Genomic DNA, 24,238 nt, shown 5'->3' with positions numbered 1-24,238 from the left:
AGAAGCAGCAGTAGCAGCCGATAATATAGGCTTAACATCTACTAGACTCGTACCTCTATCAAGTATCAATATGTAATAACTTAGTTAAGTAATGCTAATTTGAATGTGCTATCTAGTCGAGTACGAATAAGCGACCTTGTGCTACCTGCTAACTCTATGCATGTAACGCCCTAGCATATATAATTATCTTTATTTACCATTTTTTTTTTTATAATATATGATACAAATACAAATTACCACCTATGTACTGAAAAACACATTTTTAACCAAAAAACACGTGCTATCTACTCAATCAACCTCCCTCCTCATCATCGTCGTCGTCTTCTTCTTCTTCTTCTTCCACTACCCAACACACTCCCCGCACTGCATATCTATCCCTTTCAATACACGCATCTCTATTCACCTACTTCCTCTAAATCCCCTCAGATCCACTCAAACCCTAAACCCCCCACCGTTTAATCGACGATCCAAAGCTGGAGCAATTAAAGACAATAGGTAGGGAGCTAGCAATGGGCTCCCAAGGGGGATTTGGTCAATCGAAAGAATTCCTCGACTTAATTAAATCCATCGGTGAAGCCCGATCTAAAGCTGAAGAAGATCGTATCGTTATTAACGAGATCGATATCCTCAAAAAACGTATCATCGAACCAGATATACCTAAAAGGAAGATGAAAGAATATATCATGCGTTTAGTTTATGTTGAAATGTTAGGCCACGATGCGTCTTTTGGTTATATACATGCTGTTAAAATGACACATGATGATAATTTGCATTTGAAACGTACTGGTTATTTAGCTGTTACGCTTTTCTTGAACGAGGATCATGATTTGATTATATTGATTGTTAATACTATTCAGAAGGATTTGAAATCTGATAATTATTTGGTTGTTTGCGCCGCCTTGAATGCCGTTTGTAAGTTGATTAATGAAGAGACTATTCCAGCTGTGTTGCCTCAAGTTGTCGATTTGTTAGGGCATACTAAAGAAGCTGTTAGGAAGAAGGCTGTTATGGCGCTCCATCGGTTTCATCAGAAATCGCCGTCGTCTGTTAGCCATCTCGTTGCCAATTTCAGAAAGGTGCATTCTTGTTTCGTGTTTTGTAGTGGTAGTTTAATTGATTGTCGAAATTTTTTTGTTTGCATTGCGTATTTCGTGGTGAGGATGTGGAAAGAATGTATTATTGAGGTAATTAGATGCAATCCAGCATAAGTTATGCAGAAATTAATGTACTATTTTATTAAGCGAGATAGATGTTGTATGAGAGTACATGTCTAAGCAATGGATAAGAGTATTTACAGAAAAAAGACGCCCTTGAAGTTACTTATTCAGTTAACATGGATTTTCCTTGCTACTAAATTTATCCTACTGGAAAAGAGTTACGAAAAATTGTTAGTGTTTGAGTTCAAGATTGGGACTTAGGACGACGAAATAGGACATGATCCGAGATAGTGTAAGTTTCCTTCTACTAACACATTGGGCACACCTCGACTATTCTACTAGGTACCTTCTTCCCTTACCAACACAATTATCGAGTGACCGAGGCTTAGGTCGATGCCAGATAGGAAGATATCATTTGCTTTTCTAACACTTTCTTGTTAAGCTGCACAGTGGAGAAAAAATAGGATCTATTGATATTTTTGGAATTTTGTTTTTCTAATGATTTTATGAACGCCCAGAGGATATTAAGGACCTTAGTATGGTGTTGTATAAAAAAAGAGAGGATTGAGTCATGGGTAAAATTATGAGAAGAATGTGGAATTTGTGAGTGATAAGGATATAAGTGATGTCATGGTAGATAATGAACTAAAGCTTGTGCACATTGAAAGGGATGCTGATGATGTTGATGCATTTGAAGAGAAAATGGATCTTTTATGGCTGGAACTGATTCTATTTGTTTTTTAACAATTATTTTGGTTTGCAGAGGCTATGTGACAATGATCCTGGTGTAATGGGCTCTACGCTGTGCCCTCTTTATGATATTATCTTGGCAGATGTTAATTCTTATAAAGATTTGGTGGTCAGCTTTGTAAGCATTCTAAAACAAGTAGCGGAACGGAGATTGCCCAAGAGTTATGATTATCATCAGATGCCGGCTCCATTCATTCAGGTATGTGAATCAAAGTTCCAGTTTGATCTCTTGCATGATATGCACGTGAATTTTCTTTGTAAAAGGCTAAAAGCTGGAAATATTTTATTTTTATGTGCCCTGTCTTGTTGCGAAATTTCTCTCAAATTCTGGAGTAGCCATTCAAGTCCATGCTACCATCTCACTTTCTGAGGGCTGGCCCTCTGATTTGGCTGAGCCGCTGAGGTTCTAATCTTTCCGTCCTAATAACAAACAACTAACAATAATTATGTCTCAGTTGCAAACAAGTTGGGGTCGGCTATATGAATCCTCACTTTCTTTTAAGCTCATGTCATATCATCGTCATACAAAATAAAATAAAATAAAATGAAAAATTAAGTTAAATATAGATATACATATCATAAATAATAATATAAATGATAAATAATAATATTAGAAGTTCTCTGACAAGTCTAAAACCTATCATCAACTAGTAGCTATCATCCTATCACCTATATGTATATTTTTCTATCATTGTGCCCTATCTTTAGCTAAGTCTGCATTTTTACTAAGCATTTGTAGGTCTGTCGACACAACTTCCATCTATGTGACTTTAGGTTCAGCCCGTCCTCTTTTAATGCCTTCACTTACCATAGTTTCACACCTAAGGCCATGCATCTGTAGGTCGACATAAAACAGGTCCAAAACACCTCAAGCGACCTTCTTGCATTTTATCCTCAATGCGCGCTATACTTGCACCTTCTGGCGGATCTGGTCAGTTTTTCTGCAACATTTATCTTGTGGATATGTTGGACTTTAGCTTCCTAGCATCCACTACCATATAACATTGTTGGTCTTATGGATGTTATATAGAACTTACCTTTCACTTTGGTAGGAAACCTTCTATCACATAATACCCCGGTGGCACTTCTCCATTTCAACCATCTGGTTTTAATCCTATGAGTAACATCTTCATCTATCAGTCTATTCTCTTGAAACAACGAACCTAGACATCTAAATTGTTTGCATTTTGGTGCTGCAATCCCATCTACTCTCACTCCTATGAGTAACATCTTCATCTATCATTCTACTTTTAAAATGTTCAAGCTTTTTCTAATTACTCTTAGTGTCTCTGAAATAATGTTTTAACGTGATGTTTGAGAATAAAACATTGGCTTACATAATTTTTTTTGAGATTACCAAATCTAAGAATATAGCTGACCCCAATTTTATCCCAAAAAAGGAAAAAGAATATAGCTGACACCATCAATGGTTGATTATTAAATTGACCACTGAATGAATAATTTCATTTTATGAATGTTTCTAGCCAAAACAGGTTTGCACAGTTTAAGATCTTCTAGCCATGCAGAATATCTAGTTTTTGGCAAATAGAAATTGATCCCATATAAAGGTGATGAAGAACTAACAACTTCTGCCAGTAATTGCATTAACTTTAGGGTCAAAATACTTTTAAACAACGTTATGCCATATAGGATGCAATTACTGTATGTCTTTTTTTTTTTTTTTTTTTTTTTGGGTGGAAACAGAAATGTTAACATTGAGGAAATGGAAAAGGTGAGGGCTTTGAGTTATTGAGAAAATAAAGTAGGAGGCTTAGGACCCTCTAAGTCAGCTTTCAAAGCTTCTTTCCCCTCTGCAACTGGAAGGAATCAATTACTTTTGTTCCTTTACCCCTTTTTTTGGGTACTAAATCTAATGTTAGTTTCTTCATTTGCACAAGGATTGAGAGGAAAAACACGTGCTGCTGACTTCCTTAATCAAATGTAGTAGTAGTTTAATACAAAGAACAATAGGGAGGAACATAGAAGGCAGCGATATTCGCATGAAAAGTTGTCAACTTTTTGGCTTAATACAATGTATAACTTGTATAGGAAAGACTTGTAGATTACTGAATAAAGTAGTGCAAGCAATCTGATGGGGAATGTAACCATCAGATTTTATCAGTTTTATCCATTCATCTTCTTAATTATGTGTTTGTACTTTGTAGAGATTTTTGAACTGTTCCATTGTCTATCTCTGTTCTATTTTTTGACAAGAAACAGGTCCCTACTCGCAAGCTCAGTTTCTGTTCTTTTACGTGCAGATCAAATTATTGAAAATTCTGGCAGTACTTGGAAGCGGTGACAAGAAAGCCAGTGAACAAATGTATACAATTGTTGGTGACATTATGAGAAAGAGTGATTCATCAAGTAATATAGGAAATGCTATTCTATATGAGTGCATATGCTGTGTTTCCTCAATACATCCTAACCCCAAGGTATTAGAATCTGCGGCAGACGCAGTTGCCAAATTTTTGAAGGTTCGTCTTCTATATCCTGCTGTGTACCTTTTTGTTGTTGTGCAGTCACCTCTTTGCTAGAAGCTAATTTCGTTCAAGTTACCTGGTGCACAGAATGATAGCCATAATCTAAAGTACTTGGGGATTGATGCGCTTGGTAGATTAATAAAGATAAGCGCAGAAATTGCTGAGCAGCACCAACTGGCCGTGATTGATTGTTTAGAGGTGAGAAATGTTATTTCTCAGGTCTGTTAAAATCAAAGGATATTTCAATTTATGGAGCCACGACAATGTTGGCTTGTCCTTCCTGTTTATGCCTGCAATATATTGCTATTTGCTAGAACGTTCAGGTATTCTATTTCAGCCATGCAGCACCTTTATTTGCGAATACATCCCTTTTTTCTTTTTAAATTGTAACTGGTTATTATGCTAGATTTATTGTGGATTGCAATACCGGGAGAGCTGTAATATAGTTTGAGTGAAATATGCGACCCTAGTCTTGTGAACTGTATCTGGTCAAACATTATAAAAGTTATAGAATTCCGATGCTTTTCAATCAACAAATGCTGGTAAGAGCAATAATCAGTCTCTTTAGCTTCATCTTTTTCTTTTTGGACATAGCAGTTAATTCAAAGAAGACCAAGCTGATGCCACCTAAAGAAGCAATAAACCTACAAATAGAATGGAGCCTCTTTGCACCCCTGATTTCTTCGCATTACCTTAAACTGACGTAAAATCTGGACTTTTGATCATCTTTATAGACTGCTCAATTGCGTTGAGTACTAGTATGGGCTTACTTCCCAAGTTGAACGCAAAAGACGAAGACATGAAACCATGTAGACTTTGCTTCTTTCCTTTGTTTTTGTCTGATTGGTACGTTGCTTCTTTCCTTTCTTAAGGTCTAAGATTTGGACAGGCTGTTTAAGACCCGTAACACACTCTCTGCCCACTACTTATTGGAATTTTTTTTCGGGTGAAATTAAACATTTTCTTTAGCAAGCCTTGGAACCTTTAAATAAACTTTGAAAATAATTCTTTCTTTTTCCTTGCAAAGCCAGAATAAGAAACTCTTCGTGCTAGAACTTTGGGTTTTGAATAAAATAATTATTCAACTTAGTGATCACAGCATGGGTATATTGCATGTCTTTGAAGTCATATTTTGAGACATGTAACCAAGGGTTATAAACTTTTCTTGTAGCCAACTTCTAAGTAGCTTTTGCCTTCCACAATTCGGGTTATTCTTTACATTATGGCTAGTTAGCTATCTAGTTTGTTTTATGGTATCTCTGGGTAACACTGATAGGAAAATGGAAATTGGCTGCAATTATTAATTTCCCAAGAAGGAAAAATTTCCTCCCTTTTATTATACAGAGATAGCTATTAATCAATACGGTTTGGAAGATGGAGATGCTTTCTTTGGTTGTTTCTGTTTATGATGCGGACCATTTTAATACAGGACCCAGATGACACGCTGAAGCGGAAGACTTTCGAGCTGCTGTATAAGATGACAAAGCCATCGAATGTAGAAGTTATTGTCGACCGTATGATTGATTACATGATGAGTATAAATGATAACCATTATAAAACTGAGATAGCATCCAGATGTGTCGAACTTGCTGAGCAGTTTGCACCGAGCAATCAATGGTTTATCCAGGTCAATTTAGTTTTGCAATTTAATTTACCATAGAATTTTCTGTATTGTCGTACCAACTACCATGTTTTTGATGTGCTTACAGACCATGAATAAAGTGTTTGAGCACGCAGGAGATCTAGTGAATTTAAAGGTTGCCCACAACTTGATGCGGCTGATTGCCGAGGGATTTGGAGAAGAAGATGATACTGCAGATAGCCAGCTGAGATCATCAGCTGTATGTCTTTTCAACCTTTTTTGTTCTATTGATGCCGCATTCTCATTTTGGCCTTAATGGATACTGACATTCTGATAAATATTACTGTCCTGTGCCTACTCTTTGGAATACTTCTTGTATATGGAATTTTCCTCATGCATTAATAGTTACTATACTTTATCTGTGAAAAACATTACTGTCCTGAGCCTGTTGAATCTTTTGATTTTAATTTATTTTTCTCTCAGATGGAAACTTTTAAAAGGGTAAGAGCTAGCACAACTTTGATAGAATCTTCTCAAAACTAAGTAAACTAACTGATAAAAAAGAAATGTTTAGATTGGTATTAACTTATCAAAATTAAAAAAAGGCAAAGAAAAAAGAAGATATGTTTAGATAGCTATTATGCTAGAAACTGGTGGCCTGTTGTCTTATTTTCATTTAAGTAGTAATCAAGGCTATAGTTTATTTCTTACCGGAAGGTGGTTTTGGTAGTTGAGGGGCCTGAGGTAAATTAGTTTCTAGATTGTTTTAAAGGAACTTAACTTTGTTTTCCGTTCTGGTAGCCTGAGAATAAGCTAATGGTTGTTCTGTTATGTTAATTTGTGAGTAACTTAAATTGTGTGATTACTTCCTTTTTTCTCCATCATGGCAAGATGAAAATTTGAATTACTCTTGTTGCAGATTCTGGATGAGCTTATGTTTTCTCTGTATCTTGCTGGTGTTGTAAATAATTGTGCAGAAGATATTGCTTTCGTATATCCTGTTTTTGCACCTCTAACAGATAACTCTTTTGACTGGTTGCAGGTGGAGTCATATTTGCGTATCATGGGCGAGCCAAAACTTCCATCTGCATTTCTCCAGGTTTCCAAAACGAGTTGTCTCTCTCTCATCCTCCCCCTCTCTCACTCTTCCCCTCTCTCCATCTCTCTCTTCCTACTTACAGTAACAAAATGATGCTCTGCCCAGAGCTCATGTCATGTGTATATGTAACATTCTCAGTTCACCTCTTCTGGTGCTTAACTCACAACTTTGTGAATTGCCAGGTTATTTGCTGGGTCTTGGGGGAGTATGGAACTGCTGATGGGAAGTATTCTGCCTCCTATATCACAGGGAAAATAAGTGATATTGCTGAGGCACATTCAACTGATGACAAGGTCAAGGTATGTGAGGTTTAATTGCTGCTTTAAATCAGTTGCGAGGTGCCTGCTTCTAGTATGACATATTTCTGTAATATGATCCGCTTAATCTTAAAAGCTAGTTGACAGTTGTGATGAAAACTCACCAAATGAAATGTGTTCTGTTCCGAAAAGCTTCCTCAACTTTCTGGTTTTCAGAATTGTAAATACCATCTTTGCCTTTTGCTCTTAATTAACTTGACACCCCTACTTGAGAGGATATGATCTGAGCAACATGGGAGGATAGCCCCTACGGTATGATTGTCCAGGACATCAGGTCCTAGAATTATGTGTTTAGATATCTGAAGGTGATCCATCTTCTTTAACAAAAGAGCTTTGTTCCAAAAGTTATTGTCTTTCATAATGGTGTATCTGAGGACCTCCTGCTGTCTTGTACCTCGTGTACTATAGTAATTGATTCTTTATCTCATTACGATAAATACCATAATTATCATTTATTGGAACTAGCATGGCGGCTAGTTGACTTTCCAAAAGAGCCTTGTAAGTACTTGTTAATGTTGCGAACTTGGTTCCATAACAGCAGGTTAAAATATTAGTATATTATTTTATATACTATATGGGCTTTGATAGATTATTTTGTCCATTAATATGCGTTCCTTGGTCACTTGTCGAGACTAGTAAAAGGAAATTGTACAAGTAATTTCCTCGGAAGGTGGATCAAACTTTCTTCTCTATTTTTCCTTGTTTCGATAGCATACTGAATTTCTTTGAAGCGGAAAACCTGCAACTATTCCTTTCTACAGTAGCAAGAGATTAGGTTATTTTGTTGGGTAAAGACGGTAAGCAAACAAGAAATCGTTTGAGCTATATCCTGGTTCTATTGTGAAAGATTGTTTTCTTGGGATAACCAAGAAATTCCGGAGAACCTGTGGCGCACGGTTTGATATTCGGGTTAATGGACCCACCCCTGTACCCTACTCCACTCAAATGCCAAACTTTTGTTGGCAGTAACTAGGAAGGCTCGAACCTGTGAAATGCGCCTACCTAAGCATCATGCATTGCACTTTACACTAAACTAAAGCCTTGGGGTCCATTGTAAAGAAAAGACTTGGAGCAGACAAAACATATGTAAAGTTGGTGCTATGTAGTTAAATCATTACTTTTGTGGAACTAGGAAATTCTTAAAGTTGTTCAAATTATAACTATATATAAGTGAGGATCCATGAATTTTGTAGTCCTCACATCTTTAGAACTTTCATTTTTGCCCCTATTTTGACCTTTATTTGCATATGTACCATGTACTATATGTTCTGGTAAATTTTTGAAAGTTTGGTGACAATTATACTCCAAATGCAACAAAGGTGATGTTAGAGCCTAAAGGAGCAACAAACAAGTGACAAATGTTCTAACCCGCAAGGGTGGCTCAGTTGGTTGAGCATGGGGCTTTCATAATGGAGGTCTCAGGTTTGAAACCCCCTGCTTACAGGGGATTTGCCTTCTGAGTCGAGCTCGTCGCACGGGGCTTGCCTAGTGCGGGTTACCTCTCCTGTGTGGTTTGCGAGCTATTGCACAGGAGCCGGGTTTACCCTTTGCGCACCCGAAGGGTAGCGGCTGCGGGTTCCCATGTCATAAAAAAAAAAAGTGACAAATGTTCTTGAATTCTTACCAAAAGTTTGCTTAGGGTCCCACATATTATTCTACTACATGCACATATTTTTTGCCCAATCTACATTTTCATGGACCATTTTTTTATATTTTTTAAAGTTGCAGTCATACTCTAAGAAGGATTCAAGCCTTCTCATTGTATATTTGTCAAATTGGCCAGATGCAATGACGTTTTGTGTACCTCTCCTTCAAAAAAAAAAAAAAAAAAAACAGAGCAAGAGATAGGATTATATATCTAAAATTATATGAGTGTTATATTTATGTACTATTATACTCCCTGTATATTTTCACCCACGGTGACTAAATCTCTCTATAACCAAAACTATTATAAGAAATAACCCAAAATGTATTTATTTTGCATTTTAGTAGGCTACTATTATTGTTCAACACACATGTTATATGTTAGCTCAATGTTAATCTAATGAATTTTTTAAATGTTACATAGAAACTTTGCCTTGTCGGGCATAAGTTCTGTAGGATTTAAGTTATCTGGCATAACTTTATTTCTATAGAACTTATGCCGGACAAGGTAAAATTTATATAAACTTATTTCGAGCGAATTAGTTATCACACAACTTATGCCGGACAAGGCAAAATTTCAATGTAACTTCGCTTGAAACTTTGCCTTGCAAAATTTTTTGCGACTCTGTTGGGGATAGAACCTAGAATCTCTAGTTTCGTAGACTAGCGAATAAGGGTACTTTGACCCACAAATTTTCTGTATGAAGGGCAATCTGCGCAAGAAATTGCTATTTTTATAAGCCCGGGCCTCCGACAACTAGTACAGGAGAATATATGCCAAGACTGATAGACTTTTGATAAACTTCTACAACTTACATTCTTGGTTATGAAGTGAAATTATTCGGCAAGTAGCACTTTATGCATCAGGTTTTTCCTGATTTAGGAAAATCTATTTGTTACAGGCGAACTATTTGACAGGTTGCTTGTGATCTTTATTTAGAGTGTTAAAAGTCTATAGAAACCCTTGTCTGCTGTGCTCTTATGTTTGAACTCCTTATGGATTTTCTGTTCCTCTGTTATAGGCTTATGCAGTATCAGCACTTATGAAAGTTTATTCATTTGAAATAGCAGCTGGGAGGAAAGTGGACATATTGCCTGAGGTAAGTAAATTTACTTTTCGAACCAGGTCGGTCAGTCTTTCTTTTCCTTTAGACAAGATTGATTAATACATGCTCAACAGTTAGGCTGATAGGTTTTTGCTTATTTTGCTGATTCACCAGATCGCACCTTTTGGCATGTGACGTTATCTGCACCTGTTGGTTCCATTTTGAATAAACTCCCATGTTTCTTGTCAAAGAAGAAAAAGTTCTTAGAAAGGGAGAAAAAAAGATCCCATTTTTGCGGATGCAGATAACCACTACTAACAACAATTATGCCTTAGTCCCAAACAAGTTGGGCTTCAATGGGCGATGGGAAACTGAGATTACCATTAAATATAATTTCTTAGAATCATATAGCAAACTCTTTAGTTTTTTCTTCTTTTCGGTAGAACCACCGACGAAATGTTCTATTGCTGATGAGGAGCTTAACACTTCAAAGTTATATCTTAATCAAATGAGTTTCATGTGGGCAAGAAAATGAGAATGTAACCGTTTGTCTTTGTCTTTATCCAAGGAATAAAAGTATCATATTGCTTTAATACGTATGTTCCATAAAAGATCATGTAATATTGGAAAGAAATGTGCCTTACTAGAGCGGGATGGACAAAGGATTCATACAACCAATCCCAAAAGTTAGGCATATTGATTGATGATTGCTTTCTTATTTAAAATGAAATTGCTACCACCACTAGTTGTGGTGGGATAGATAGGATCCCTCTACCTTTTAACAATGGTGCACCCTTTAACAAAGGACTTGCTTCGAGCCAATCCCTCAACCCTTAATCAAAGGACTCAGGTAGTCTGGTAGGGAGCATTTTCCCCTTTAACGGGCCCTACACGGCGAATCCACATAAGTCAGGGTCCCAAAGCAGGTACCTGACACAGTGTGGAAACAAAAAAATGTTCTTCCATAGTAAAAAGGGGGAAATAGCAGGTTGCCTCCATGTTATTTTGAAGTGAGCTAAGACTTCATATTTTGTAACCTATAATTTTACACTACTTAGAAAGGAAGATTAAAGAAATTGTTCATACTATTACTATATGACCAGGAGAGTAAGCCCACATTTGTTTCATTTGTTTGCACTTAATGGAGGTCTGGATTTGAATGGTTCAGACCTTAGACCATTAAGGGCCGTTTGGCGGGATGTATTAGAGAAAATAATGCATGTATTAGCATTGGTGCTTAATGAAATGGGTGGTCTCGTTATATGGACATGAGAAATCCTCCCCTCATGAGCTAGCTTTTGAGGTTGAGTTAGGCCCAAGATCCATTTCTTTACATGGTATTAGAGCAGGATCATCTCACCCGATGTTGAGCCCCATATTAAATTATCCACGCACCAGCTGTCCAGCCCTGGGCGTGAGGCGGGGTGTTGAAGAATGAAAAAGTCTAATATTGGTGGTTAATGAGATGTCCAGAGATTGCTAGCTTTACTTCACAAGCAATGTGAGCCAGTCGATGGTCCCGATGCTTTGAGTTGGGAGTTGGGGAGTAACAGAGTTTTCTCAGTCGGCTCTTTCTACAAGAAGCTCTTGGTGAGAGCGGAGGATAGTTTTCCACATGATTCGGTTTGGATTCCTAAGGTGCTGAGGAAGGTGAGCTTCTTCGCTGATCTTGACAGCGTAGAATATTAGGAAACGAAAGGTTGTCTGTTTAAGTTGGTTTTTCCTTTGTAAGGAGGCAGGCGAGGACATGGATCACATCCTACTTCATTGTAAACTAGCCACGAGGTTATGGTGGGACATCTTTATGTGGTTTAGCATTTCTTGGACTATGCCAAGATCTGCGAAGGAGTTGTTCTTTCAGTTGGAAGAGTGGAGCTAGGAGAAGAAGGCACAAGGCGTGGAATGTTACTCCTGTTGCTCTAATGCGGGTCATTTGGAAAGACAAATATGAGAGCTTTTGAAGGGGTGGAGATGAGCTTTGCTCAACTAAGGAGTAGTCTCCGATGCCTTATTTTCTTTTGGTGCACCCATGTAGTCCTATTTCTATAGAGGATTGGATGGCTTTTGGAGAGAACCATATTTTGTAGTTCTCTCCTTTTGTTTGGTATACCCCATGTATATGGCCAAGTTAGCCTTGTTATTATCAGTGAAAACTTTTACTTGATCCAAAATAAAAAGGAGGAAGTAAAAGATGTGGCAGTCTAAACAGTGAGTCGGGTCAATGAAAATTGTTTAACAGATATCAGTAAAAATGACTTCGGATTGGAAAGACCGTTCACCAGAAAGTGATGGAGTCCTATTTTGTTTTCAGTGGAGTGATAGAGAAGTGTGAGAAGAAGTTGACAAACTGGAAGAGTCAGTATCTCTCTTTGGGGGAAGATTAACCTTGGTGAACAGTGTTCTAGATGCGCTTCCATCATATATGATGTCAGCGTTCCCCACACCTGTAAATGTGATAAAAAGGATTGATGCACTGAGAAGGGATTTCTTCTGGCAAGGAAATGAAGATAAGAAGAAGTTCCACCTAGTCAAGTGGGAAGAGATGACCATCGACAAAAAAGAAGGGGGAGTAGGCATAAGAGATATGATCAGTCAGAACAAAAGCTTGATGATGAAATGGTTGTGGAAGTTTGCAACAACTGATAACTTACTCTGGAAGGAGGTTATCATTGCAAAATATGGGCTGGAGGATAAATGGATGACAGAAGTGGTTACTACTCCGTGTGGTTGTAGTGTGTGGAGATCCATTAGAAACTTATGGCCACTGATTTTAGCTAGGTCAAATTTCAAAGTGGGTAATGATCTGAAGGTATCTTTTTGGAATGAAAGATGGTGTGGCCAGGCATCTTTGAGGCAAATGTATCCAGATATATACACTTTGTGTCAAACCCAACAAGCCACAGTGGCTGACATGTGGACAGGGCAAGGTTGGAATCTAAATCTTAGAAGAAATCTGAATGATTGGAAAATGACAAGAATTGCAGAATTTTATGATACAGTTGCACAGTTCAACAATCTATCAGGGGAAAGTGACACTTTGGAATGGAAATTTGAGAATACAGGAAGCTTCACTGTTAATTCTGCATACAGGAATCTGAACTCAACAGGAATACATGAGGAAGGGTGTCCATGGAGGATGATATGGAAAACAAAAATTCCTTACAAGGTGAACTGTTTTTCTTGGCTATTGGCTAAGGAGGCAGTGTTGATACATGGAAACTTGAAGAAAAGAGGATTTCAACTTTGTTCAAGATGTTACTTATGTGGAGAGCAAGCAGAGACAGTAAACCATCTCTTTTTGCACTGCAAGTTGACAGACCAGCTCTGGCAAATTTTTATCAGTATGAGGAAGCTCAAATGGGCGAAACCAGGAAGCATAAAAGAAATGCTGAGGAGCTGGAACAAGGATGGCAATGCAGCAAAGAAGGAGGAGAGATGGAAGATTGTCCCTGCAAGTATCTGTTGGACAGTGTGGAAGGAGAGAAATCAGAGATGTTTTGAAGGCAAGCAGAGCAGCATTCAGAAACTTAAGATGAATTGTATAGCTCTTTATTACTTTTGGTGTAAACAGGAGGTGTTAAGTCAAACAGAAGATAGTTTTACAGCTTTAGATTGGTTGTAATCTAGTGGAATATAGGAGGACAATATGTAAGAAGTAGTACCTTTGAAGGGGGACTACATATTTTGATGTAGTATACATGTGGATATATAGACTAACTATTACCTTTTTCAAAAAAAAAAAAAAAAAAAAAAAGAACAGATGAAGTAAAAGATGTGGCAGTCTAAACAGTGAGCCGGGTCAATGAAAATTGTTTAGCAGATGTCAGTAAAAATGACTTCGGATAGGAAAGAGTAAATACCGTTCACCAGAAAGTGAGGGAGTCCTATTTTGTACAGTGAGAACAGATGAAACTGGAGCCAGTTGCAACCTAAAGAGTAGGAGTGTCCTACTAACCTAACAGTGGTTTGCATCTTTTGATTGTAAAGCTGATTAAAAAAATAGTATAACATGACTAATGGCTTTATAGAAATCGTCTTGACATACTATGCAAAGTTTAGCCCCAACTCCATGTTGATTTCCCAGATTCCTTTAATATTGTTGGGTAGGATTCATTCTCATTTATGGCTTCTAGTAGTCACTAGTAGTACTCAGTAGTTGGTGAGATTTTATCTTCACGTATTCATTTTCCCAAAACAGGGGAAGGGGAAAGATCAATGTATTGGAGTTTCTTGTTCAATGCTGGATTTTCTTTCAAATTTCAATAAAATTTAAGACTGCTGAAGTATCGGCTCTATGCAGTGTCAATCATTCATCGAAGAGTTGTTAGCATCAAATTCAACAGATTTACAGCAACGAGCATATGAACTTCAATCGGTTGTTGGCTTAGATGCTCGTGCTGTTGAAAGTATTATGCCAATGGATGCTAGCTGTGAAGACATCGAGGTAAGGACTGTTTGCAGAATTTATTTCATGTTTCTTAACGAAAGTTATTCTCAAGTTATAAACAGGCTTAGACATATCGACAGGGTTGTCAGAAAATGTTTTCACCGCATATCCATTTTATGAGCATTAAAGTACATGCATCCATCTTATGGAAGGATCAATTCTGTTATGAAATTCATCATCACTAGGCAATAATGTTGTTGAATATAACTGGTTTCGTTATTCTTCTATCGCCCCGTTTGGCATTAGCCCCCTCCCCCTAAAAAAGTATATAAATAAACTTATTGAACTGTTTCTAGAATGTCTTGAACCTGCCAGTGTACAATTTCTGGGGTAAAATGTAGGTCACCTACCTTAAATGAGCCAAACCATGGGTCTATCATTTCATAGTAGCCTTGGAACTTTTTGAAAAAAGTTTGCAGGCTTATTTTTCGGAAGATTCCTGGAGATGGTTCCGTCCTCTCTTACTATCCCATGTAAGCCATATTGTTTGAAATTGTCGTCTTCATGTAGGTGCTTCAAATTTAATCCTTAGCTGCTTTTCTCAAGCTACATATACTTGACTTTCTGTGGCTTGAGATTGAAAAATTTTAGGGTGCTGATATTTCCGTGTTGTGTGTTTCATATTACCAACTTATTTTCTCTGTGGATGTGATAAGATTCCTAATGAAAACTCTAGAAATTCAAAAAGAAATTAAAATGCAAGGAATTAAGATAAAAGCAAGACCCAATTAGTAAAGGAATTATAGGCAAATCTAGGTATGTTAAGCCTAAATCCTCCTAATTGATTCCTACTAATGAACCTATACTAATTGATAATCAACAAGGAAGACTCAATGAATCCACAAATGAGCAATTCAATGTAGAAAATCAAGGACGAGTTTTAGTTTACCAACCAAAGATCCACACAACTAGTCACTAAGATAATCTCTAATTAACTAACTAAACAAACTATCACTCATAAGAGGTTTTTCTTCATTAATCAAGCTAAAAACCCAATGAAATGACTAAGGCAACTATATAGTCTTGTCTTTTACAACTAATGCCCAAAAGTGACCTTTTGCAAACTTAGCCACAAGTTGGCCAAAAATAGCCAACATTGGCTCTTCTTTGGCCATTTGCACTTCTAGCCACTTTTTATGGCTTCCCTTCTTATGCCTTCATTTTCAACATCCTCCCAAGCAATCATCCACACGTTATACACTCTTGAGAGGTGTTCTTCAAGCGCCTCCAATGCCCCTCTCTTCATAAACATCACTTGCAAGTCTTGGAGTTCCTTGGCTTGGCTATGAGTGAATGGCCTTGAAGGAGTGGTGCCCATTGGTATCATATCATCCTCCCCTTCTTGGAGAAGATTCGTCCTCGAATCTAAAGGCTCACCTACAACACAAGAGGATAGATCACTTACATTGAAAACATTATGCACATTATACTCACTTGGCAAGTCGATCTTGTAGGCATTGTCATTGATCTTCTCTAGGACTTTGAAAGGGCCATCTCTTCTTGGGCTCAACTTTCCCTTCCTCAATTGAGGGAATCTTTCCTTCCGGAAGTGGACCCAAACCCAATCATCGGGTTGAAATTCCACTTTCTTTCTTCCATGGTTTTGCTTTTTTGCCACCTTAGTATTGATCTTCTCTATCCTTTCCTTCACTTTGGCATGAACCTTCACCATTTCGGACGCCCTTTGTTTTGCATCTAAACTCACAACAACGTCCCTAGACAAGGGAGTTAAGGTTAAAGGAATCAAGGGGTTAAAATCATAACAAACTTCAAATGGAGTCATGCCAATAGAGGAATGGAGGGACCGATTATAAGCAAATTCAATCAAAGGCAAACGATCCTCCCAAGAAGTGGGTTTTCCTCTAATCATACACCTAAGCATGCTCCCAAGAGTCCTATTCACTACTTCGGTTTGACCATCCGTTTGAGGGTGGCAAGAAGTAGAGACCATGAGGTTGGTGCCAAGTGTACCCCATAGACTCTTCCAAAAATGGCTAAGAAACTTGGAGTCCCTATCACTAACAATAGTGCGAGACACTCCATGCAATTTAAGCACATGATTCACAAACAAAGAAGCAACATGAGATGCATCATCACATTTATGGCATGGTATAAAATGAGACATCTTTGAGAACCTATCTACCACAACAAAGATATTATCATGCCCCTTTTTGGTTCTTGGAAGACCCAACACAAAATTCATAGAAATGTCAATCCAAAGACCAACAGGAGTGGGAAGGGGAGTATACATACCTTGAGGACGAGTCTTTGATTTTGCTTGCTTGCACTCCAAGCATTGTCCATAAAGCTTCTCCACATCATGCTTCATTTTGGGTCAATAGAATTGTTCAGGGAGGATGTCAAGTGTTATGGAAATAGAATTGTTCATGGACAATAGAATTGCTTGCCCCATCATTCCACCACTATGAGCTTCTTTGACAAAAAGCTCTCCATGAACTCATAGGAACACACACCCTACCATCTTTGAACAAGAACCCCTCAACAAGTTGGTATCGGTCAACTCTCTTTCCTTGAGTCTAACTCCTCACAAAGTTCTTTGAAATCGGGATCTTGAGAATAAAACCCCTTGAGGCTTTCAAATCCCATCATTCTACAAGTCATAGTATTTAGCAAAGCATACCTTCTAGACAAAGCATCCGCCACCACATTTTCCTTACCCTTCTTGTAATGGATCACATAAGGAAATGCTTCAATAAGTTCAACCCATTTTGCATGTCTCTTGTTGAGTTTGGATTGGCTCTTCAAATGCTTCAAGGACTCGTGATCCGAACGAATCACAAATTCTTTATGCCACAAATAATGTTGCCAATGGGTCAATACCCTCACAAGTGCATACAACTCCTTGTCATAAGTAGAGTAATTCAAAGAAGCCCCCTTTAGCTTTTCACTAAAGTAAGCCAATGGCTTGCCCTCTTGCATCAATACTCCACCTATACCAACCCCGGAAGCATCACACTCAACTTCAAATGTCTTCTCAAAATTGGGCAATTGCAACAATGGTGACGAAATCAACATGGACTTCAACTCTTGAAAAGCCTTCTCTTGCTCATCTCCCCAAACAAAAGGAACTTCCTTTTTTATCAATTCGGTTAAAGGAGAGGCAATAGTACTAAATCCCTTCACAAATTGCCTATAGAAACTTGCCAACCCATGAAAACTCCTTACATCGGTTGCATTTTTAGGAGTTGGCCAAGTTGTAATGGACTCCACCTTTTCTTCATCAACCTCCACACCATTCACACTCACAACAAAACCCAAGAATACCACTTTATCAACCCTAAAGGAACACTTCTTAAGATTAGCAAACAACTTTTCACGCAATAAGACATCAAACACTTGTCTCAAATGGACTACATGCTCCTCCATTGTTTTACTATACACAAGAATGTCATCAAAATAGACAACCACAAATTTATTGATAAAGGGTTTCAAGACATGATTCATCAACCTCATAAAAGTGCTAGGTGCATTGGTTAGGCCGAATGGCATAACAAGCCACTCATAGAGACCAAACTTGGTTTTGAAGGCTGTTTTCCACTCATCACCTGAATTCATACGAATTTGGTGATAACCACTTCTAAGAAACCTTCGAAAATACACTTGAGCCACATAGCTTATCCAACATATCATCAAGTCTAGGAATAGGATGTCGATACTTTATCGTGATTTTATTGACGGTTCTACAATCAATGCACATCCTCCAAGTGCCATCTTTCTTTGAAACAAGAATCACCGGTACGGCACATAGACCAAGACTTTCTTTGACAAGACCCTTCATAAGGAGCTCTTCAACTTGCCTTTGCAACTCTTTAGTTTCCTCCTGATTGCTCCTATATGCCGGTTTGTTGGGAATTTGGGATCCCGGCACAAAATCAATTTGATGTTCAATACCCCTCAATGGAGGCAATCCTTTGGGCATCTCCTCCGAAATTGCTCACCATATTCCTGCAAAAAAGAAGAAACAATACTAGGCAAAGTGCTATTACCCTGATTAGTATGCAATAAGTGATCCTTGTTGACAAGGCACACCATGAAGCCCCCCTCATCAACACCTTTCAAGCAATTGCTTGGTTTGGCAAGTGTACACATCTTGGCTTTCCTTTTTGTTACCCCTTGATCCTCTTGGCTAAGTAAGGACTCTTTTTCAACCTCTTCCTTTTGCATTCTCTCCTGGAGCTCTTTCATGATTCTATAGTCCTCACTCACTTGATAGGGTGTCAATGGGGTAAGAGTATGCTTTCTACCCTCAAAGACGCAGGAATACTTGTTAGATCTCCCACTATGTTGAGCATCCCTATCAAATTGCCATGGTCTCCCAAGGAACATATGACATGCTTGCATTGGCACCACATCACATAAGACTTCATCTTGGTACTTGCGAATGCTAAACTTCACTACAACCCGCTTCGTGACCCTCACTTCTCCACAATCATTGAACCATTGAAGCTTGTAGGGGCTAGGATGTTTCCTTGTGGGAGATTTCATATGGTCAACCAATGTCATGCTCACCACATTTGTGCAACTACCACCATCAATGATCAAGGAGCACACCTTATCCATGATTTTGCATAGAGTATGGAAGAGGTTTTCCCTTTGATCAAGTTCCTCTCTATTCATTGCACCCATGATCCTTCGCAACACACAAGCCGAATTAATATTCTCCTCTAGTTGTCGTTCATCATCCTCCTCTTCAAATTTTCTCTCATGTTCACCTTTCGGTTCGCCATCACTACTTCCTCCACCACCCAATTCCTCTTCATCAGTTCGATAACCATCAAGCATGGCCACAATTGCCCTCCTATTAGGACATTCACTTGCAATGTGTCCCCTACCTTGGCATTTGAAACATTGGATAGTAGAAGGACGAGGAAAGTTAGGTTTAACATTGTTACCTCCTTTAGCCTTGTCTTCACCCTTGGCTTTGTAGTCGAACTTGGCTTGAGGAGTTGGAGTAGTGATCTTGAGCTTTTCCCATCTATCCATGCTCCATGATGAGGATGACACATTCTTAGCCTTGTAAGATTTCTCCGCTTTCAAATCCGCTTCAACCTCATGAAATGCTTCCTCAAGTTTGGTATAGGAATGAAGCCTCATGGGTTTAGAGATATCATGGTTCAAATTGGCCACAAATCGGATCACCGTGTAGTTCAAGTGCTCTTCGATCTTGGATTTCAACCTCAAGTTCTCAAACTCATCGAAGTCTTGTCCACACTCTTACTACCTTGCCTCAACATGTATACTCTTTTGATAACACCTTGATAATAGTCGGGTGTTACATACCTTGTTTCCATGAGCTCAATCAACTCTTGCCAAGTTGGCACATCAAATATATGTCGTTGAGCTCTCTCATGTTTCTTGGATTCCCACCAAGTGAATGCATACCCCTCAAATTGGGTGAGGGCATACTTTGCTTTCAACGCATCCGAGATGTTGTTAGTAAGGAAGATCCTCTCGCTTTGCAATTTCCATTCTAAGAACTCTTCCAGGTCACTCCCACCTTTGAACTTGGGAAGTTCCACCTTGATAGTATACAAGTTGCGGTCTTGACCTCCCCTATCTTCATACCCTTGCCATCTCGCCCGGTCATCATGTCCTTGCCCATCTCCCCCGCTCCTCATAGGGTCTACCAAAACCTCCTCGTCTCCCTCGTCCCCGTTGGGCATCATACCCATGTCTCCCTCCATACCGTGGCTCCTCCACCATCTCCCCCGCTCATACGCCTCAGCTTCTTCTTCATAAGTGGGATTGTGGTATTGGGTTGGAAATGGTTCCGGGGTAGAGTTTTGTAGTGTTGGTGCATTTGGGTTTGTGTGGGAAACAATTGGTGGAGTGACTGTCGAGGTCACGTGTGGTGGACGTTCCTCTTGAGCGTGTTGGTATAATTGGGGTTGGTTAAGGGGGTTGGTTTGCCTCACATATCCCGAGGTGTCGGCATTTGGATTAGTAGGGTGTTGAATGGATGAGGAAGGATTGAGGTTAGCTTGGGGATAGTATAACGCACGTATTTGTCCCGGGGTTATGGTTGGTGAGGTGTTGGGGTTCCTACTCACGTCATCTCCAACATTCACATCCCCATCTTTTGATTGGGGAGTGCCCAACCTACTAGTTTGCTCCACATTTGCCAACCTAACATTGATACTTCCCACATCCGCCCTCATTGCACTCATCTCCGTGGTCGTCCTTGCAAAGTCCCCAAGTAAGAGAGCCATTGGGTCCTCTCCATCATGAGATTGTCCTCCGGAATTAGTCATGGTACCTACAAAACTCAACAAACAATATTAGTAGTAAAGTACTCACGTCGTATTTAACTCTCAAGTTTACCACTCAACCTAGTGCTTCATCCAAGGTTGGGAATGAAAAACGCTTGTCCAATCAAGCCTCACGATTGCTAAGCTTTGTGGAAGAATGGATTCTTGTGTTAGGAATGACGGACGACTCAAAACAAACGGACAAGAGCCAATAAACGTTCAACGAAATAAAATGAGAAAAGTTTGAAGAAATTGGTACGAAATAAAATTCGGACTGAAGAACTAATTTAACAATCAAGTAAGAACAAATACTAATTGTTAATTAGTTTGAAGAATCAAGGAAAAGAAATTAGAAGAAGAGAAAAGATTTTTTAAAAAAAATTTTTTTTGGGCTGGATCAGAAAGAACAGGGGAGGAATTTGTTCAAAACAGGGCAAAAAACAGAGGAAAATAGCCTCTGAAATTGGCCCTCACGCACTCTCAGGCTGAGAGTAGGCCTTGCGCAGCGGCTGACGTCAGCTGGGCCCTGCTTCACCCTTTTTTTTTTTTGCAAAATTTGAGCGCCTATATATATCAGTTGGTATTTTTTTATTTTTTCCTTTTATTTTGGCCCAACAAACACCTTTGACTTGAACACTTTTTGGATTAAACACACCTTTTGGGTTTTCTTTCCTATGAAGATTTGAAGTTCTTCAAGAACTTCAAATTGCCAATCACCTTCAAATCAACTCCAAAAATTCCCAAATTTCGAATCTAGGCTCCCCTCCACTAGTGGAAACAAACTCAATAATTTCCAAGCCCTAATTTCCTCTTCTTTTTTAAGACCACCTTCAAGTTCTTCCACCTTCAAACTCCATTAATGGTGGATGACTAAAAAATGATCCAATCGACTTGAAATTTTGGAATTTGACTCAAATAACACTAGGGAACTAGAATCTAGTGTCAAATCAACGAAACAAACACATTTTTTTTTAGGGTTTTTGAAGAATTTCGAATTTTCTATATATAATTTTTTTTAAAAAGTTTTTTGTAGAAACAAGGATGAAGAATTGATGGAACAATTCTTCTACCAAGCTCTTGATACCAAATGATAAGATTCCTAATGGAAACTCTAGAAATTCAAAAAGAAATTAAAATGCAAGGAGTTAAGATAAAAGCAAGACCCAATTAGTAAAGGAATTATAGGCAAATCTAGGTATGTTAAACCTAAATCCTCCTAATTGATTCCTACTAATGAACCTATACTAATTGATAATCAACAAGGAAGACTCAATGAATCCACAAATGAGCAATTCAATGTAGAAAATCAAGGACAAGAGTTTTAGTTTACCAACCAAAAGATCCAAATAACTAGTCACTAAGATAATCTCTAATTAACTAACTAAACAAACTATCACTCATAAGGTCTACTTTGTGTCATAGGGCTCATTTTTTTTTTGTGTTTTTCAATTTTTGTTTTGTTTAACTTGACCTGCAAATATTTTGTAAATTTTCTGCAGGTTGATAGAGAACTATCGTTTCTCAATGGTTATGTTCAAGAGTCACTGAATAAGGGGGCTCAACCCTATATTCCTGAGAATGAGCGATCAGGAGCTATAAGTATCAGCAATTTTAGTATTGAAGAACAACATGGATCCTCGGGACACTCTCTTAGATTTGAAGCCTACGAGCTTCCTAAACCTTCTGTGCCATCAAGACCTCCTGCAGTATCCTCAACCGAACTTGTTCCCGTACCAGAACCAACTTATCACAGAGAGTTTCATGAAGCTGTTGCACCAAAGTTGTCCGTGTCTGGTACAGGCTCATCTGAAATCAAGCTACGGCTTGATGGTGTTCAAAAGAAGTGGGGTAAGCAAACTTATTCCTCTTCCTCGCCATCTACTTCAGACTCTGATCCCCATAAGACTCGGAATGGAGCGACTCAGCGTGATGTACCAAGCAGCTTAAGTTCAAAAGCACGTGATGTATCTTATGACTCAAGAAGGCAACAGGAGGAGATTAATCCAGAAAAGCAAAAACTTGCTGCTTCCCTCTTTGGGGGTGCATCAAAATCTGAAAAAAGACCTGTTGCTGGCCACAAGGCATCAAGGCCAAACACCCATACCACTGACAAGTCTCATGCAGAAAAGAGTGGGCCTTCTGATGTTGGTGCTGTAAAAGCAAGTCCCCAACCACCTCCAGACTTGCTTGACATGGGTGAACCAACTAGTATTAGTAATGCAACTTCTGTGGATCCTTTTAGGCAATTGGAAGGCTTGCTTGATTTAAATGAAGGAACTACAGCTCCAGGTTCCAGTAGTGCTCCTAAAGCGCCTGATTTTATGTCTCTTTATGGTGACACTTCCTTCACTGGACAGAATATGGAAACAGCAAATCTCCTTTCAACTGGTAGTGGTGATGCAAATCTTATCTCTGGAATTTCACATGCACCCGACAGGAATGGTCATGGGACAGGAAGTGCAGTTACTCTGACAACACAATTAAGTAAGGGACCAAATACTAAAGAGGCTTTGGAAAAAGATGCGCTTGTGAGGCAAATGGGTGTGACGCCAGCGACACAGAATCCCAACTTATTCAAGGATTTGCTTGGTTAAGGTACATGGACATGGCTATGTGTTTTGAAGTCTATTGAGGCCCTTTTGATGAGTCGATGATGATTGAACTAGATTTGTGTCTGCTGGAAAGCTACAAATATGTTTGATGGCAAAACTTACAATTGAAAATACAATCTGCAAGGTACTAATTGTTGTATGAGCCTGGTTTATTTTATAGCAGTTGCAGGTGGGAAGTTTATGTAAAATTGGTTTCAACTGGTAGGAATAGGTGAGGAGGTCACGACAATGGATTTGCAGTGCGGTTCAAGTCATGTCAGAGTTGTGTTTTATGTGAATTTTCATTTTCCTCTTATCTTATTGAGACCACTCAATTTACTTTTTTCCTGGAGGCAAACTGTACCATTGGAGAGGTATTGTACCCTTATGTGAATGTAAAGTAATAATCATTTTTCAGGTTAAATTGATACTGGCTGTATCGGTGGAAGCTGGATACCATGCAATCGCAGATAGTTTTGCAGAAGCTTTGTTGTTTTTAATTAATCTGCATATGACTATACAAGTCTCTAGTTTCATGAATGAGCTCATTATGTTTTTATCTACAACTTTTCAGTTTCTAGTACTGATTGCATCCAGTTCCTAGACCAATGATATGTTGATTTATAGGTTGATTTTGTGTAGGCACATCAACTCCTGCTTTCTTGCATGGTTTGCTCAACGGAACTTGCCTAGGTTTAGGAGCATTATTATTTGATTGTTTGTTTTGTTAGTCTACAACATGTGGAACTATAAACCTTCACTATTAGAACTGGCAAATTTTAGAAATATCATATCTTTCATAAACAAGATGTACTAAATTTTTACACTAGTTAGTAATTCTGTGTGACACAAA

The 24,238-nt window shown here is 38.5% G+C and overlaps 1 protein-coding gene across 2 annotated transcripts; it reads left to right on the top strand.

The window, feature by feature from the left end:
* The first annotated feature begins 253 nt into the window (after positions 1-253).
* Positions 254-23,869, top strand: LOC132635472 (AP-4 complex subunit epsilon). Of its 2 annotated transcripts, XR_009580521.1 has the most exons (12): positions 254-1,076; positions 1,921-2,106; positions 4,169-4,384; positions 4,478-4,588; positions 5,820-6,017; positions 6,100-6,231; positions 7,015-7,071; positions 7,254-7,370; positions 10,055-10,132; positions 14,379-14,522; positions 22,294-23,530; positions 23,612-23,869. XR_009580521.1 is itself a non-coding variant. In XM_060351877.1 (11 exons), the coding sequence occupies exons 1-11, from the start codon at positions 510-512 to the stop codon at positions 23,386-23,388; spliced, it is 2,901 nt and encodes a 966-aa protein (XP_060207860.1). In that variant the 5' UTR covers positions 254-509; the 3' UTR covers positions 23,389-23,869. The 2 variants fall into 2 exon arrangements, 1 of the variants encoding a protein (XP_060207860.1); XM_060351877.1 differs by having other exon boundaries at positions 22,294-23,869.
* Positions 23,870-24,238: the final 369 nt, after the last annotated feature.

This window comes from Lycium barbarum, chromosome 4 (genome assembly GCF_019175385.1).
Source record: "Lycium barbarum isolate Lr01 chromosome 4, ASM1917538v2, whole genome shotgun sequence".
Lineage (NCBI taxonomy): Eukaryota > Viridiplantae > Streptophyta > Magnoliopsida > Solanales > Solanaceae > Lycium > Lycium barbarum.
Note: the sequence above shows the minus strand (reverse complement) of the source record. Positions and strands in the feature narration are given on the sequence as shown.

Excerpts from the sequence above, each read along its gene's own strand:
- LOC132635472 (XM_060351877.1), top strand. The coding sequence starts at position 510 with ATGGGCTCCCAAGGGGGATTTGGTCAATCGAAAGAATTCCTCGACTTA. Across the intron at positions 7,072-7,253 it reads TTCCATCTGCATTTCTCCAG|GTTATTTGCTGGGTCTTGGG; the intron begins GTTTCCAAAACG and ends GTGAATTGCCAG. Across the intron at positions 7,371-10,054 it reads CAACTGATGACAAGGTCAAG|GCTTATGCAGTATCAGCACT; the intron begins GTATGTGAGGTT and ends CCTCTGTTATAG.